The sequence below is a fragment of the Ursus maritimus genome, unplaced genomic scaffold, assembly GCF_017311325.1.
Source record: "Ursus maritimus isolate PB19 unplaced genomic scaffold, ASM1731132v1 scaffold_20, whole genome shotgun sequence".
Classification (NCBI taxonomy): Eukaryota; Metazoa; Chordata; class Mammalia; order Carnivora; family Ursidae; genus Ursus; species Ursus maritimus.
The window spans coordinates 44,488,832-44,506,934 of NW_024424453.1; the positions used below are offsets into that span (position 1 = coordinate 44,488,832).

General features: G+C 38.3%; 1 protein-coding gene across 6 annotated transcripts in view; it reads left to right on the forward strand.

The window, feature by feature from the left end:
- RBMS3 (RNA binding motif single stranded interacting protein 3) overlaps positions 1 to 18,103 on the forward strand; it is a 672,596-nt gene that overhangs the window by 620,074 nt on the left and 34,419 nt on the right. For 4 of the 6 annotated variants that reach the window (XM_008709549.2, XM_040636892.1, XM_008709554.1 and 1 more), the window contains exon 12: positions 961 to 1,008. The exons of the other annotated variants lie outside the window; for them this stretch is intronic. In XM_008709549.2, coding sequence (XP_008707771.1) covers positions 961 to 1,008 — 48 coding nt within the window. The remainder of the gene's footprint in view (positions 1 to 960; positions 1,009 to 18,103) is intronic. 6 annotated transcript variants of the gene reach the window in all.

Consider the following 18,103-nt stretch of genomic DNA (forward strand, 5'->3'; position numbering starts at 1 on the left):
ACTAGAATAAGGATCACAGAAGAACATCTATTTAATCATGTTTTGGCAGTGTATTTGAATGTGAGCAATATCTGGTCCCTTTTACATAGTTTGCCCCTCTAAGGGGAGTTGGGGCTAGATGAGAACTTTCCATTTTTAGAAGGGGGGCCTTGGGCCATAGGCCATGTCCCACTTTCTTTTTTAAAATCCTTGACTAACGGAATTGTATTAAGTCAATGTTTCATCTTTAACAAAAGCAGATACACTTGGTTTCACATAACCTGAAATTTGGAAATGGATGCCGTGTAGTTTAAATTAACCTTTCCCTACTATTTGCCACTTCCAAGGCTATGACACTTTGGAAAAAGGCAGCAATCATCTGTTGAATAGATTCTGTTCTGTTTATCTCTGCTCTCACCATTCCAGCCCACAAAGCTCCTTGGCCTTGTCCAACAGCCACTGGGAACAGAGCCAGGGCTGAGTGATTATTAACAAAATTCTGGTTTCAATGTATCAATCTCCATAGAGTGTGGGAATATAAAAATTTTTCATTTATCTCTTTTAAAATTTTAGTTCTTTCTTTTGTTCTCCAGAATTTCGTTTCTCATTGTGCTCTGGGCCCCTTCCAGAAGGGCTGCCTTTTAGAAAATGTGCGTCAGCCAGAGAGGGTAAAAATTTCACAGTGATTCCCCAATGGAGGGGCCAAAATGATGACAGATTGAGGAAGATGACAGCATGCTAGGATAGAATGTACTGCCCTAGCAGGTCACATAGGAGCCTCACAACATCTACCACGTGGCAGTACTGGGGACCATTGTATCAACTGTCAACTAGGGGTCGTAGTGCCTTGAGTGTTTGAAGGCAGGGGGCTCAGGCAACCACGTGACATACAGTGGGCACTCCCACGTTTTAGAGCTAAGATTCTATTTTATTTTCTTTTGTACTTCATTGCATTCTTTCTCATGCTCTTTTCATTCAAAGATTCAGTCCCAAGACAGGATTATGATACTCCACCAGCTGTTGTGTCAGGTAGGAAAATTCTAATTCCTTTAAGATTTGATTGGAGGGGAGAGATGGAGGTTGCCTGGTTTTCTCCAAAACTCTTTAAAGCAGTGATTCTCAATAGGGCTGGGTACAGGAATTTGAATTTCAGTTCTGGGACTGACAGCGGGGTAGCATATATGGTTCAAAAAAGTATCTTCAATATTCCAACCCAGTTTGTGTATGGAAAATAAGTATGTTTCTTTTGAAATAAAAAGTGAAAGCTCAAAGATATTTGGTCTGTGAAGAATACACAGAAAATAGAGTCTATGTTCTGTGTATCAGTGATTCTCAGGGTGAGAAGGATTTATCAGAATTTCTGGGAAATGGGAGAAGGAATTTCTATTTATCAAAAGAGGGCACAGATTAATAAAAAATAGTTTGAGAAGCACTGCTTTAGAGACCAGAATTCTGAAATCAGAAAGTCATTCCATTTTGCTTGCTCAGCACCCAGCATAGTGTCTGACACATAGTAAGTGCTTGATATAATTGTTTGTTGAATGAATCAAAAGTTCAAATTTGTTCCACAAATGGTATTTTGGATACTGAAAGAGAAGCTGCCAATGTTCCATTTGTACAACAAGTGGCAGAGATTGATTTGAGAATGCATTAACATCTTGAGGATTTTAATTAGCAATATTTAAATTGTTTCATAAAATTCGGTGGTGCACTTTGAAAGGGGTATATGTATACGAAGAGGTTGGTTTTTATTTTGAGCTGCACAGATCCTCTGCGCTTTCGCCTTAATTTTGAATTTTGGTTTCTTGCAAAGAGGAAAATGGGCACGATTTTTCATTCTTGTTGACTTCTTTAACTAAATAAAATACTGGCAGCCTGAGGAGCTTTGAACTCTTTGATCCTTTGATGTGTTAGATCATGAGGACATAAAATCTAAACCAAGAAGGGCATTGGTGTGACAGAGCAAGAGACAAAGGCCAGAAATAGAATGAAAGAGCCCAAGGGGCAGTAAAGTCTGGTAACTGAACGGTGGTTTTCAAGCAGAGAACACTGTGTTCTTGACCACCTGGTTTGCCTGACCCAGCATCTGAAGGGTAATCCGTTTCTCATGTCTTGTGGACTTGTTTAATTATGCTCATGGCTGAATATTCATCTTAAAAGTTCAGTTGAGAAACAATCAGTTAGCTTTCAGCTGTGAAGTCATTCTGGTCCTCTTGAAGATCTCTACAAATAGTCATTAATTACAATATCACTTATCTTTCCCAAACTGTATTACCAGTCATATCTTAGTGTGCCTATTTTATTTAGTATATGGGATGCCCGGGAAGGGAAGATACTTTGTTCAATGCATACAGCCTTGACTTAGTTTAACATGTGGCTTCTGCTCTTGATAATTCACCAATATTAATCATAGTGAAAGACACAAACTGCAACTTGCCTTCAACTAGGTTGTATGATTTTAAGAACCAAATGAACAGTAGCAACAAGGAAGCATCAAAGCATTTGCTAGATATCAGCCATAGGTCGGGCTCTTACACAAATCAATTGAGGCAAGACATCTGGCTGCTTAGAGCTCCCACATAATCCCATAGACAGGTAGCACTGAAAGTTCTTCAGCAGAGAAATGGCTTGATCAAAGTAGTACTTGAAGAAACTTCAGCCAGCAATTTTGTGTGCTTAAGGAACAAAAACAATAATCACATACTGTGGTTAAAAAAGCCAGGTATAGCACTAGAATTTAAAAATAAAAGTACTAATATCCCACCTGTAGAGTGCAAAAGAAGGGACTAATATAGAAGTAACCGAAAAAATAAGATGGGGACATGATGGGAGTGTCACAGTCCCTTCCCCCATATAAGTTTGGTTTGGCGGTTTGACATATTATCAATTTGCATAGACGTCATTGGCATCTTTGGTCTACAGCTAAATGAAAATAGACTTACATTCCAAAAGTGTGTGAAATGTCCTGGTAGGCACAACTTGAGTGACTTCTGAAAAATAATGTATCTTTGCCCCGCCCTTGACCAAATCAGGAAAGTAAAATGGGCAAAGGCATTATGAACAGTTTCTTCTCATATCTCCCAATATGCCCATATTGGACAAGTCAAATAATAATCAGTTCTTTGCCAGTGTTGGAGCTGACTGAACTGCCATAATGTACCTGAGTTCAAGATGTCAGCTTGGTAATCTACAGAGACATAACCCAACCTAATATCATGAAATCAACCCATCAAACATTTATTGAACACCTTCTGAGTGCTAGGCACTACATGCAAGTACTTGGGATACAAAGATGAATAGAAAATAGGCCAATGGTAAAAAAAATATCATGGTCTAGCTAAATGTTGTTGTTATTGTTGTTGTCATTGTTTGTGATGTTGAAATGAATAAAGTATGAAGGAGCTAAAATCTAGAATCTGAAAAGAAGATCAGGAATAAAGTGAATTCTGAGCTGGATTTGGAAGGATGAATAGGACTTTAGCATTTGGACAAGAATGGGTAAGATCCATGAGGGGAATGGGACAGGATATATAAACTCTTGGAGATAAAGATGTATGGGGTGATTAGATGGTAGCAAGTCACTTGGCATTCTTAGGATGAAATGTCACAATATAGACCCTGAGGCTAGGTCAGGGTAAATCTGATTTTAGGTAAAGACTCTTGCCTCTTTGAGCCACAGGTCACTTTGTTCTTTTATTTATTCAAATAATATTTACTGGAAGCATACTATGTGGCCATCATCATTGTGTTGGGTGCTAGGGATCCAACTTCCTTCTAAGAACATAGGGTTGAATTAGGAATTCAGGTACAAAGAGGTGATTATGACACAGTATCAAAAGTGTTTCTATGTAGACTAATATGTGATGTTTAAGTCTGTAAATTCTTCAATAAGGTGCTTAAATTCAGAATCTACTTATGTCACTAGTTGTAGAAACTTGGGAAAATTACTTAATTTCTCTGTAACTTATATTACTTTTCTGAGGAAATAATAATAATTACCTCATAAGGTTGTTACGAGTATTAGAGATGTTAAGATATATGGCCCGTGGGGCATCTGGGTGACCCAGTTGGTTAAGCATCTGACCCTTGGTTTTGGCTCAGGTCGAAATTCTCGGGGTTATGAGATCATGCCCTGAGTTGGGCTCTGCACTGGGTGTGGAGCCTGCTTTAGACTCTCTCTCGTCCTCTCCTCCTGCCCCATCCCCAACTCACGTGCATGTGCACACACTCTCTCTCTAAAATAAAAGAAATAAATAATATCTTCTAAAAGAAGATATATAGCCCACTTAGACCAGATCCTGGCATAAAATAAATGCTCAAGTGTTATTAGCAACAGCTATACTAGTCATTCTTGTTACAAGGGGCTATGGTGGCACAAAGAGAAAAAAATCAACTTACAGTAGAAAAGTCAGAAAAAGTGGAAGAAACTTCTAAATGGAGACATAAGGAGACATGGGGATTAGCCAAGTAAAACAATAAGTTGGAGAAGGAAAGTTTCAGGCCAAGGCAACAACATATACAAAGGCTCATGGGTAGCAGGACAAAGCAAATTCAGGTATAAATGGTCCAAGGGCACAGAGACACTTAAAGAGAAATGAGGAGTGGAGAAAATGATCCTGGAGAAATAAGCTGGGGCAAAATCAACAGATATGATTACTTGAGGTCTATCCTGATAGCAGTAAACTCTAAAAGGTTTTAGGATGGAGACTGACATGACCGACTACCCCGGATACCATGTGGTAAATGCATTGAGGAGATGTAAAAGTAGGAAAGGGGGACCAGAACTCAAGAACTCGGGCACAAAATGAAGTTGGCATTTGCTCAAGCTGTGGAAATGAGAATGCAATGTTGACAAACTTATGACATATTAACTGACTGGCTGTCAGAGTAGAAGGATAGAGAAGAGTTAAAGGCAGTTCTTTAAGTTCCTGGCAACTCAGTGGCCTAAGGTGTCATTTGCTGAGATCTGAACCAGAGGACAGAGGATCAAGTTTGGCAGGAAAGAGACAAGTACCAAGTACGGTACTGCCTTACATGTTGAGCTTCGGATATCTATGAGCATCCAAGCGGAAATAATAAATATTTGGATCTGTGTGTCTGGAACTTAGAAGACAGCTTTTAGCTAGAGATGAATTTTAGAGTTATTATCATGGAATCAAGTCATGTCACCCAGAGAATGTTCTTAGAATGAAGAGATGTAGGTGGATCCTTGTAAATATAAAATGGGCAGAAAAAAGAACCCAATATAAAGATTGGGAAAGACAACTGTAGACAAAGAAGGAAAACCAAGATTATGAGGTTTCAAATGAAACCAAAGCAAGAAAGTATTTCAAGAGCAGACTCTCCAGTAAGATGAGTCCTTAAAAGAAAGTCATTGGATTTAGTTACATCGAGGTCACTAGTCAATTTGATGGGAAGGGTAGAGACAATGAATGTCCTACACGGAAATAGATTCAGCAAGTGCCAGAAACTTGACAGATTTGGTTTCGAAGAAGAGTAGACGAGATAAAACTAAAAACAAATGGAGAATGGAATTGATGGATGTTCTGATTTTTTAAAGATGTTTTTAGATGGGGAATGACAGAAAGAAGCCAGGAATGTATTCTAAAGTTTGAAGATGTAACCCATGAAGGGCATGAGTGATAGAACTAGGTCATGGAGGAAGGCAGATATCTCTTGTGGGAATGTGGGGAATAGGAAGAAGGCTTGATATATGTGCATACAGGTCTCTAAATGTAGGAATAGGATATCAGAGGATTTTTATGAGATGAACACTGTTTTTATTAGAAGAATTAAGTGACAGTGACCTGAGAGCCCGTGGAAAATGGCATGGGAAAGGATTTAAGGAGAACAAAGATTTGGAAAACTGTGGAGTAAGAAAGCCAACTACCAGTACATCGAATGTTTGAGGGGCAGTACTGGAGGTCCGTTAGAAGCTAAAGATTATGAATTTTTGTGATTATGCCAATCTGTGAGGATGTTTGATTTTCTGCTGTAGTGATCAGTAGCCAAGAAGGCAGACAGGTGGATTAATGCAGGGCTAAGGTTTTACTGACTAGAGTGAGAAAAAGGCCAATATGTGCTGACAGTATTGGCAAGAGAGTAATTGAGTGACAAACCATAGTTTCCAGATCAATAGAAAGAGAAAAGAGGGCCATAGGGATGGAAGAGAGGGAGAAACAGGGAATATAGAGAACAGAGGTCTCGATGAGGTATACGAAGTGATCAGAATAGAAGACTTGGGTGTAAGATTATGGGTAATGAACTGTTTCTTGGCAAAGTCAAGGTCATAGAACAGGGCTAAAAGGTGGACTTGAGGTGAAGGTGGCAGAGATTAAAGAAATCAAGCAATATGAATGTAAGAGGCCGCTGTTTAAGTGGGTATTTTTGTAAGTCTGGATTTTTGTTGTTGTTGTTTTTTGGGTTTTTTTTGTTTTTGACATTGATAAGATGTCAGTCAATCACTGATAGAACTGATAAAGAACATATTTCTGGAACATGTTACAAAGACACTAAAGACTTTTCTTCTCAAAATTTTTAAGAATGTTCTTTCCAGAACACTTGGAATATAGAGCTGATTAAAAGCAGAAACGTATATCAGATCAGTGTTTTTCGGGGCATGATTTGTGTATCACCGTGATACGTCCAATGATTTTAGGAGGGATTCAAACTTGTCATTTTTACTCTAGCAGCTGTATATTACTTCAGTTATGAATCTGAATAAAGTAGAATAAGTTTATCAAACACATAGCTTAAGGGATACTTTGCTTAGGAAAGTTTGAGGTAAATAGTTAAAATGTGAATCCATTTTTTTAAAAAAAAATAATAATTCAGAAAGAATACGGGTAAGGCAAGAGTGGTGATGTCCAAAGAAAGTGGTAACAGTTTGGGAAGTGGAGTCCTAGAGTTATTTCACAGGACTCACCTCTCCTTGTCAAAGTCTCTGCTACACCTTATCCAGTTTATTTCAAGGACAGAGGACAGAAGGCTGGAACTACCCTGTATATTTTCATGCAAAATCACAGACGCCTATTCTCTTTTTAGTGTTTCTTTTCCCTCACAATTATAACTTTTTAAAAGATCCTCCCATCTTAGACAAATTTGAATGAAAAAAATGACAAATAAAACATCATTTTTTTTTCTATTCAGAGTTGGATTTTACGAGAAACAAAGGAAAACTATTGATAATTTGTTGTCAGATTTTTTTTTAAGATTTTATTTATTTATTCGACAGAGGTAGAGACAGCCAGCGAGAGAGGGAACACAAGCAGGGGGAGTGGGAGAGGAAGAAGCAGGCTCATAGCAGAGGAGCCTGATGTGGGGCTCGATCCTATAACGCCGGGATCACGCCCTGAGCCGAAGGCAGACGCTTAACCGCTGTGCCACCCAGGCGCCCCCAGATTTTTATCTCAGTTGCTCTGAGCTGAATTTTCCTGAAGGGCATCATCAAGAAATCAGGCAAAAGACTACTCTGGACAGGAGAACAAATTAGAACCAAAATTCATTCTTCTTTTCTAAAAACCTTAGAGTTTAAAACTTGAACCTGTGTTTGGGAAAAATGAAAAAAATAAAAAGGAGCCCAAAGCTGCATTGGTAGGAATCTGTAGAACTTCTGGAACCTATATGCATTTTCTGTCATATCTTTTCTACACACCAGCTAAAAGAGGTTGAGAATCATCAACGTTATCAGGACAACTTCACAATGAGGTTTCACAGAAAAGGCATATGTAAATCACAATGGAGTTACACTCAGTGTGGTCAAATATGAACTTAAGTGTCAGATTTCTAGCCAGGGAGTCATGCTATAAGAATGAAGTCCTTCACAGGGGTACTTGCCTGGATTAAGACCAAAGTCCCTGTTGAAATAGTGTGCAGTTTTTGCTGCACATTGTCTTGGCTACTCAGTCAACATCAGTTTGCGTTAGAAATCAATGCATTGCATTAATTTGGAATTGGCGATGCTTACCAAAGATTTGGTTGAAGCCTACCTGTATACTGCCTGTTCTTGGAAGGGAGTCACTTTATAAAACTAGCCCGTAATTGGAGGGTTGGAGGCGTGCTTGAGCTATTTCAAAGAACAAAACCATTTTTCAAGTTCTAAATAAAATTTGTTTTCATGGATACCATGAGCTAATTACAAATGATTTGCATCTCTTAATTAAAAATTAGGTCCATTAGTACCTCCAATTAGCAACAATTAGCCATTAAATTGCATTTACTGTAAAAGGCCTGACACAGAGTTATGTGTTCCCACAAGCCATGCGTGGAAATCGGTTTCATTTCTTTGCTCAAATATTGTGCATCTATTTTCATTACAAAATTGCATTTGTTTAAATGTACTAATTGATTGTTTCTTTTCAATAAATTCTAATAAGGGAGACTTTGTTCTACTTATTATTCACTCATTCAACTAATATTTATGAGCTCCTAGAGGGCTACAAGGAACCAAGACTAGATGGTATAAAATAGAGATGGACCCATTTCCTTCAAAGAAGATAGAATCTCACAACAGAGCCCAGGACTGTAATGACTTGTCATATAACACAGCATGCGACAGATATCATAAAGGCAGTGTGCAGAACAGGCTTGGTATGAGTATTTGACAAATAGGCATGTGCATGCTGTTATTGTGTTCCCACTAGCACATTTATACTGTTCACTACATTACAAAAATAAAGCCTTAAAGACTTTTCCTGTTGGGCCACAATATTTTATTGCTTTATTCACGTAACCGATAACTAGAGGGAGCTTAAGTCAATCGACTGTTCTGATATATAAACATCACTAATTTAGCCCAATTGGGGGAGGAGTGGGTGTGGAGGGAGTTGGGATAGAAGAAAACAAAATTTTATGGCTTATCTTCTAATCCAGCAAGTTTTTTCTGTAAAGGTCCATACTATAAATATTTTAGGCTTTGACGGCCATACAGTGTATCGTAACGACTCAACTCTGTCTTAGGGGTGAAAACAGCCACAGACTGTGTATAAATGGATGAGCATGGCTATGTCCCAATAAAGGTTTATTTATACAAATGGCAACAAGCTGGATTTGGCCTATGGGTTATATAGTTTGCCCTCCCCTGCTCCAATCAATTCATTTTGCAAGTATTCCAAATTAAAAACTATACTGACATCATAATAAGCATGAAGTACATTTCATTTTAAAGTTGGTATTTTTGTGTTTTTTTATTTCGTGCAAGGCATATGAAATATCAGAAAGGCAGAAGTGGGAGAGGTTGAGATAAAGCCTGAGAGAGACATTTCTGAATAATTTAGTATGTACAGCATAATTGTTGGTGGTACCGAAGTATTAAAACAATGAGTACATTATTTTTATTTTTCACATACTCATCATCTCTGGGTTTCCTGGGACTTATTTGTATGTACCAGCAATGGGGGATTATCAACCAGGAAAATTAAATATATATTCTGTTTAATATCCTCTTGACGGCTTTTAGAATTCTGCACTTCTAGAAATTTACAGAAAAGGTAAGAGATCTGTCATCCAAACGGAGGTGCAGTAAAAAATATATTTTACATCTTTATCACACCACCTCGGCTGGTACTCTCATGGGCCGTTGTGGTTGACTGACGTCCACTGAAGTCATTCTTGATCTGTCAGTACTAGCCAGCTCTTCTGTTTCCCCCTGGGTAACCACGTGTCTGAGTACTGTATTGTGCTTTTATACTCAAGGTGAAGGGAAGCTTTCCCGGTTTGGTCTAAAGACTCAACACTGCATGGGGCAGGCCTGGGAGGGCTGGAGATTGGACTGTCCATCTGTGGCAGGGTCAGAGCAAATTTCCCTAGGTGATGCGGCACACACAAGACGCGGAGACGCAGCGTCCAAAATGCTCTCTTTGCGGTGGGCAGAATTCACAGCAAGTGGGGGCGATGGGCCTAGGGCATTCCGCAGCAGCAGATACATAGGGTCACTTCGTACCCCAGCCATCCCCAAGGGCAGTGACGTCTGTGATGGCAGCCGAGGAAGAGAGTCTTTTCAAGATATTAAAGGAAGCTAATTGCATGTGCGGGAATCAGCGCATCTGGCCCTGAGAGCACGTGGTTCCCTTTTTAATCAACGGCACCAAGTGGGCACGGGAGGTTCCTGCCAGAGAATCCAACCCTGAATTGTCTGCCATGCAGCACTTGCCAGAGGCGGGCTTGAGACATCTGATCCTGGAGAGACACGGCCTGACAGACATGCCAACATTTCTCTAGACTCTGTGTTAAATTAGTTTATCAGAAAGCAAAATACCTGAACCATATGATAGCACATCCCCACAGAAATGCTTTCTCAGAGTTAAAATGTAATGTTTTAACCTCTTCTTTCTTAGAGGGGTGACACATGACACAGACACTTAAACCACATCACTAGCTTTCTGGAGACACGGCAGTGGAAGTAATTGTCCATTATTTTACCCAATGTTCCCTATATAAAGAAGCCGATGATGAATTGCTGCTTGAGTTCAGTGCCTTGGCAAGTATCTCTCTCCAGATGAGCAGATATCCTTCTTTTGAACTGACATTCTAAAGTACATAACTTAATCTATTTCCCTTTTGGCCCTGGCTATCAGGATGGTTCGAGTCAGACGCAGTACATTGCAAGCCTTCCCAGTGGCATGTTCTTTTGATTGCTCTCGACTCTTCATTGATTTGCTGGTGTGTTTAATTGTGCTTTTTAATATAGTGCTTAATTATCTAAACCCTTCACAGATTTGACTTGGAAATACAAAAGCTCTCATTTTTATGGTAAAAAGCATAAATGAAAAAAATGCTAATGGGCTCAGGGAAGTTTGTGTGCTATAAAGTCTCAGTGGCAAGATAAAATGAAAGATGATTATGATGATGTGTTGATCTGATCTAAAAATTGGCTAGCAGGCAGTTTTCATTTATTCTCACACATGCAACTCGGAATAGGGAAAAGGATGGTATAATAATTAAAAATGGCTTTCAGAGTCAAGAAGGTGTATTTGATTCCCGGGCCAACTTTTTACTAATTATTTCACAATAAATTTTACTTAAATTTTCCGAAGCTTACTTTTCCCCTCCTTAAGTACAGATAGTACATGAGCACTTCTCTGTGTGCACTTACGTGAGGACTGAGATGACTTCTCTAAAGAACTTAGTACATGCCTGAGTTGTACTAGATATTACATAACTGAGGCTTCCTTTTCTTCTCCTTTCCCTGCATTCAGGGAAGTACGTTGGAGTTTTTGAAGCATCAGTAACCTTGTATTTGCCATAAGAGATTGACTGAACCAATGCTGTTTTAAAATAGTTTCCAAACCCAGTATCTAATAAAAGAAATATTAAAGGAGTTGACTATATACCTTCCCTATTGTCTGCACTATGATCGTATTATTAGTTGAATTAATATAATAAATAAAACTTAAAGCTTTTTTAACCACATGAAAAGATAATTCTCGTAAAGTGGAAAAGGTGACAAAATTGAACCACCGTTATGATTTTGAGTCCTAAACACGCACGTGAAGCTAAACGGGAGTGCATCACGTAATTATCATAGGTGTTTTTAATTTTTTTCTAAGCTTTTTGAAATGTTGCTTTGCAACTTGTATCATTTGCTAAAATGTTCACAACACAGTCTTTCAATATATCTAATATTGGGGAGATGTTTATAGACCAAGGAAACATGAGGGTATTAGTATAAAGGTGGTGATAATGATTGTCATGATTAGATTGGTTGCAGTGGTAGCATTGGTGCCCTCTAAAACTTTCCCCACCTCCATTCTTATATCTCAACACTGTGGCATTTATGGCAGAATTACAAGAAACTTATTTCTTTGATAAAAGTTGCATAGGATTTTTGAGCAATTCTGTAGCCTCAAGTCAGTCTTAATTTTTTATGTGAATTCATTATCCACCAACCAGATGGTGCATCTCCACACCCAGCTGACCACTGCTTTTAACATTGCCCATATTGAAGTCACGTTTCAAATGATATATCGTGTCCCTGGCATGCAGCACTTGGAACGACCTAAAATCTTCTCAGTTTATTTCATGGGAGACTTCCAGTCTCTTGTGGTTTATGGAATTGATAAAATATGTTTGAAATTGGGATTATATATAATATACTTTAATTACATGTGGGTATTAAGTCTAACTTCCATGAGTTTTATATTATATACATATATATATACAATTATATATGTATATATATGTGCATAATTATACACCTTTAAAATGTATATTTAAAATAAAATCTCCTGCTTTGGGAGATAATTTGTTTTCCCAAGTTGCAGATCACAAAATATTTACTCCTAACAAACTCATGTTGATAACTTTTCAAGGTCCACTTGTCACCCAAGATGCTGCTTATACACTCTTCTTTTCTACCACTAACTTTTATTCATTTTGATAATGTGGAATATATCGCAAACAGTATATTACTTCTTATCAGGCCAATCCTTCTTTTTTACTTGTCTGAACTGTGCACTTTGGTGCACTCACTGTGATTTAGCTTTGATATAATATTGATTGCAAAGCCATCAGCTATCTGACCTAGATACTACATATCAAAAACAATAATCAAGTTTCCCATCAAGTTTCCTTAAAAATGAAAAACAAAAAGTTGAAAAGATTTTAAGCCAATGGTGCCCTTTAATTTACATGCAATGGACATATTTCAGCTGGCAGCAGAATCATGTTGGATTCAGGGTAATGGATTGCAGGCCCCTATAAGGCATAAATTTAATTACTTTATGTGCCTGCTCTGCATCCAGCAGTCTGCCCAAGAGACTCAGATCTGGGAAAGCACAGGACTCCAGATTCAGGAAATGGGAATTTCATTCATAATTGAACAGTTACTTTAACAAATCAAATATGTGGAGTTGGTTTAAAAAAAAATCATTGAGGTTTTTGAGATATTTGTTCTGGAAGATTAAAGCCTACTAGCCAAAGAAGACCAGAGACCAACTATAGTCAAACAAAATTAGATTTACTAGCTTGAAAAATGAGGGAGAAGTTGCAGGTGAACCATAGCGCATCTTAGAAGAGGGAATTCAGAAGGACTTACAGGATTTGAACTTGTACAGTATGACTTTGGGAAGGGCTTCAGGAAGTTATTACTGCAGAAGTTTACTCTGCATTGGTTGCTGTTGGGAAGTGGTGGGGGGCAACTGAATGATTGGGTGTCTTAGTAAGTATTGTCTAGTAAGTGAGAGGAACAAGGTAAAGCTAGAGTTGCCATTGTAATGATGCAGCAGTCACTCACATTGGACAGAAAAGGGAGGTGTTTAATTGTTCTTAGGTTTGCAAAATGCCCTTGCCTCCTCTGTCCTTTATCCCCCAGTCATTAACTGTTCTTGTCTGATAATTGTTGATAATTCTTAAAAATTGTTTAATTGGGAATACTATGACCTTGCTAATAGCTACCAGCTAATTAAAGATCATCTGAAAGATTTCCATAAATTCTTTCCTTATCTAAAGAGCAATTATAATGTTGCCTGATAAAAATATAACAGAACATTCAATGGCCTTGATAAAAGGTCAATACAAACATGAGATAGGGCAAAATGTGTTTTATTTATCATAAGCATTGAGTGTATATGGAAAGTACTGCTAATGCAAAAATGACTCAGTGTACACAAAGAATACCTTGTGTTCAAGGTGCTGTGCTAAGTACGTTATGTGAATTGATTGGTTGCATTTGATTTTCACAAACGTCCACTAAGGAAGTTTCCATGCCCTCTACAAAATGATTCTTAACAAGCTCAGCTGGACCTCCCACTCATATTTTTCCTCCTTCAGCTGTTGTAAACTTTTTGACTTTCTCAAGTTCCAAACACAAATCTTGCCATTTATGCTCAGAAGATGGCTACCTCCTCCTTTATGAGAAGACATATTTGATCTGATCTCCCACAAATGTTTTCCCTTTACTTCAAATGTCTGTTTTATTCATTCTTCCTCTCTTCCTATCCTCTTGTATTTTGTCAAGTCACGTCCTTCTCTTTGTCAATATTAACCCTTCCTTCTATGTTCTTGTTTTCATGTCTTAACCTCTGATGTTCTTACAGCTGTGATCCCACACACACCTTTATCAACATATACTTACCTATTGATGACATTCCCTCTGCTCAAACAAAAACAAAAACAAAGGTGTAGGTCAAGTCTATCTTGTTTTCCAGGGTACTGGTCTTAGGGCATTTTGCTTTTCTTTGTTCTCTTCCTCAGAGAAGTCATCTGCTTCCTCAGCTTTAACCATCATGTAGATGGCCTCCAAATCTCTACTGCTTATCCCATCCCTTGAGTTCCCTGCCCCCATTTCTAGATACCTCTGAAATGCCCCCCTTCTGCTTCTACCACCCTTGGCTGGCCTGCCAAAGCCCAGACTTCATATTCACAATTCAAGACTCATAATCTTTCCTCCCTGTCTACTTTATCCCATAGACTTCCCTAGGGTTCAAAGTAATACTTTCAGTATTATTTCTCTAAGACGAAATTTTCAACGTTAAGTGTATCTATGAGTTTAGGATTGTTATGTTCTTTAATAGTATCTTGGAGTATATAGAGCTCTTCCTTTTGGGTGAGAACCATATGATTTAATACTCAACTAAGCTTGGAGTAGAAAAGAAAATCTCTTATAAATTGACAAGTCATTTTTCTTCCAAAATATTGTGCTTCAAACCTCAAAGACATTTTGGCTCACTCTTCCCCACATGCAGCTTTCATTTTTTTTTTTTTTTTTTTTACTTCCACAATATACTCTGAATCTGCTCTCCATTTGAATCCCATTCCATTCTATTACCCCAGTCCAGGTTGGGTCCTTATTATCTTCTAATTTTATTATTGCAGTATCAATACCTGGCCTTTCCATTTCAGCCTTCACACAAATGCCTGAATAAACTTTGAGATTAACATTTTTACTTTAACTTGATCTGCAAGGATATGATCTTAATATAACAATTGGGAGTTACCTTAGTAAATAACTATTCCGTACTCTATTCTTTCAGTGCCAGAGAGAGGGTACAGATTAGATCTCTGAATCTAAAGTCAACTTTTCTAATAGCAACACTCAAACTTGCAAACCAGTACATGGCAGAAATGTTACAGTACTCAAAGCTACGGATGGTTTACAGAGATTATTCTACAGGGACGTGGGTGTTAAAACTGCGTCATACTGTAGAATCACAGTGCTGATTGCTCATTGTGCTCTGTGTGAGTGCAGACCTAAATTTTCTGTTCTGAGAAGAATATTATCTTTCCTGCAGCTAGCCTCCAAATAATGGGAGGTTTATTTTGGGTGGAGTGAGTGGGTTTTCTTAAAATCTTCTTAGCTTCTTCAATTTGACACTATCTATCCAATGCCAAGTTCAGCATTGGGACTTATGTGTTACCAACAGCAAAGAAAGCTACATTCCAAGTTCTTGTCAAGAAGTACAATTCCAGAGTCACTAACACTCATACCTTTCAGAACCTTGGCTAAAAGAAAATAGTATTTTTGGAGGAATATTTGGATAATATGCAGTATATCCATTCTTCTTAGTTATGCTAAATTATAACCTTGGATTAAGCTGAAGAAGCTGTCTTACGTGGAATTCTGTGTCCCACTGACCCCCTGAAAAATAGCTTTTTCTCAAGTATGCATTGGCACAATGCCATTCACTTCCATTTGAAGGACACTGTAATACTAGTCCTTGGAAACTTCCTTTGCTTACTTTAAAGGTTTTGCTCCTTAGACTACACAGTATCTGCTCTTTTCTGATCCATGGGAGAAATGTCTCTCTTGCCTCCATATTGGGAATTATTCTTCTATGCATCTGATTTATTTTCTTACCTACTAGACACAGCGAATCGTGTAATTCATTGCTAACTAACTGACAAATTTTAATGGTGTATATTTTATTAACCTTGCTGACTTCATCTTACTTTTTTCCCCTCATCTCATTTTTCTCACTTATTTGATACTACAACATTTGTACAATTTTGGAAGCTGCCTTAAATCCTTTTTGGGAGCAAGCTGAGCTATAATTACAAAAATGAGTGAAGACTCCTAATGTATGATATGCTTAGTCATGAGCCACAGCTCAAAGGGTGCAAGAGTTAAGAAGGACTCATTAGCCTTGTGTTCGAGACCTCCCACGGTATAATCCTCAAGCTACTCTTCCAACTGCTTTTCCTACCGTGTCCTTCCATAATTCTGCTCTTTCACTTATCACAGTTATTTATAGGATGTGTTTGGCTGTGGGCACTTTCTTGCTTGCTTGCCCTGTGCTGACTTTCTACCTGGAACTTCTTCTCTGCCACACCTGCAGTTTGTGTTGGTCAAATCTTCCTCGTCTTTAACAGTGTCTCTGCCATGAATTTCTTCCCAATTTCCACAGCCAGATGTGATGTCACTTTAGTTTGGAAATTCAAAGTCCTCTGTTAACCCCTGGTGTACTTCACCTGACAGTATAGTATATTCCTCGCCACCTCTCCACCCCAGCTTGAGACCGCAGGTCCCTGGGGTTTTGGAGTTCAAGAACTGTGCTAGTCCCTTTATGCCTAGTTGTACTAAAGCTCAAATTTTTGATGAAAATAAAAGTCTTTAGATAAAGTCTCACCCTCAAGGACAGACATCAGTGTTGATTTTTACTCCAAATATAAATTTAGAAAACCAAATGTGAAAGCAATACTAAGCTAGTCAGAGGCCTGAATTATCTCTAATAGGCCTAAAATTTAGGACATTCCCCCCCCCCCAAAGTTACTCTAATTAACTGTCATCCCTTGACGGGATTAGCATAGCATCCATCTTAATGGTCTTGCTGATTCAAGCCTTAACCCACCCAACCCCTTTTCTCGACAGCCACCAGTGTCATCTTTCTAAAACTCTTTCAAGCCCTTTCACAACCTTCAAAACTCCCTCCTTAGTACACAGCCCCTGTTACAAGGTCCTTCATGATGCCCATGTCTCTTCTCCACCCTCATCTCTCACTACTTCTGTGCTGCAGGCATAATTGCTTTCAATTTGCAGGATGGGCCACGCTTCTAGGGTCTTTGCCTAAGTGCAAATATAACTATGAGCCGTCCCTCTGTCTAGATGTCTAATGCTTTTCCCTCTACTCTTCAATTTGCTAATTTGGGATTGTTTTCCAGGGATTGTCTCAGATGTTTTTTTTTTTTTCCCCTGGGAAGTGTCCTTCATCTTTCTATCTTGGCATAGAGATGGCATTTTTCTTATTCTTTTAGGTTTCCCAGAGTATCTTCATCAAAACATTTAGCACACTGAAGCATCATTTTCTGTTTAATTATCTTTCTTTCCCTCTGGAGTCAAGACTATAAACTCCTTTAGAGCAGGGACTACTTATATTTACCTTATTTCCCTGTTACCCAGAACCATCTGAGTAGGTGCTTAATAAATATTTGTAGGTGAATAAATGATGCCCACATGTAAGAATGCTGATTTGGTAGACACACCTATTTAATCCTAACCTTACTTAACTTAAAAAAAATTAAAATAGTAAAAGGAAAACAGAATTCCCAAGAATTTTGGAAATTTGAATGAACAACTAAATGCAAAGAGCTTTCTGAATGGGATAGGAAAATCTCATGAGCAAGAAAGTGGAAGAAAAAGTGAAACAATTTGGAAGAAACGGAATTATTAGGAAAAGAGTCTTAATGAAATAATTTAAAATGTTGGTGGAAACCCACAAAGTGTCGGTTAGAAATGTGACTGCCCTTCAGCAATGCTGCTTATCTGGAAGATTTCATTTTGTTAATTGTCTTCCCTAGATAACCATCATATTCATTTATCTTACTAACATCATTATAATTGATTCCCCGGAGTCACCTTCTGGAAGTACTTTCATACCCTTTTTGTTGCCCAGGTCCCTCACATATACACCATTGCAAACACACTAGTCCCAATGACAGAGCATCTTTGCCTCGTTTGTGTGTGTGTGTATGTGTGTTAATTCTTCAGTGACCTGTGTCATACCTTTTGCTTATTGTCTAAAAGACATGCATCCAGGTGCCCCATACTCATTGTGACTGGTAATCAGGGCAAGTAATGGCCTTTAGCTCTTTTTCATTAATGCAATGGAAAAGCACCATGCCCAATCCATTAGTGATGCACTATTATATTAAAAGCTTACTTAAGAAAGGCAGCCAGCCAGTGGACATAGGG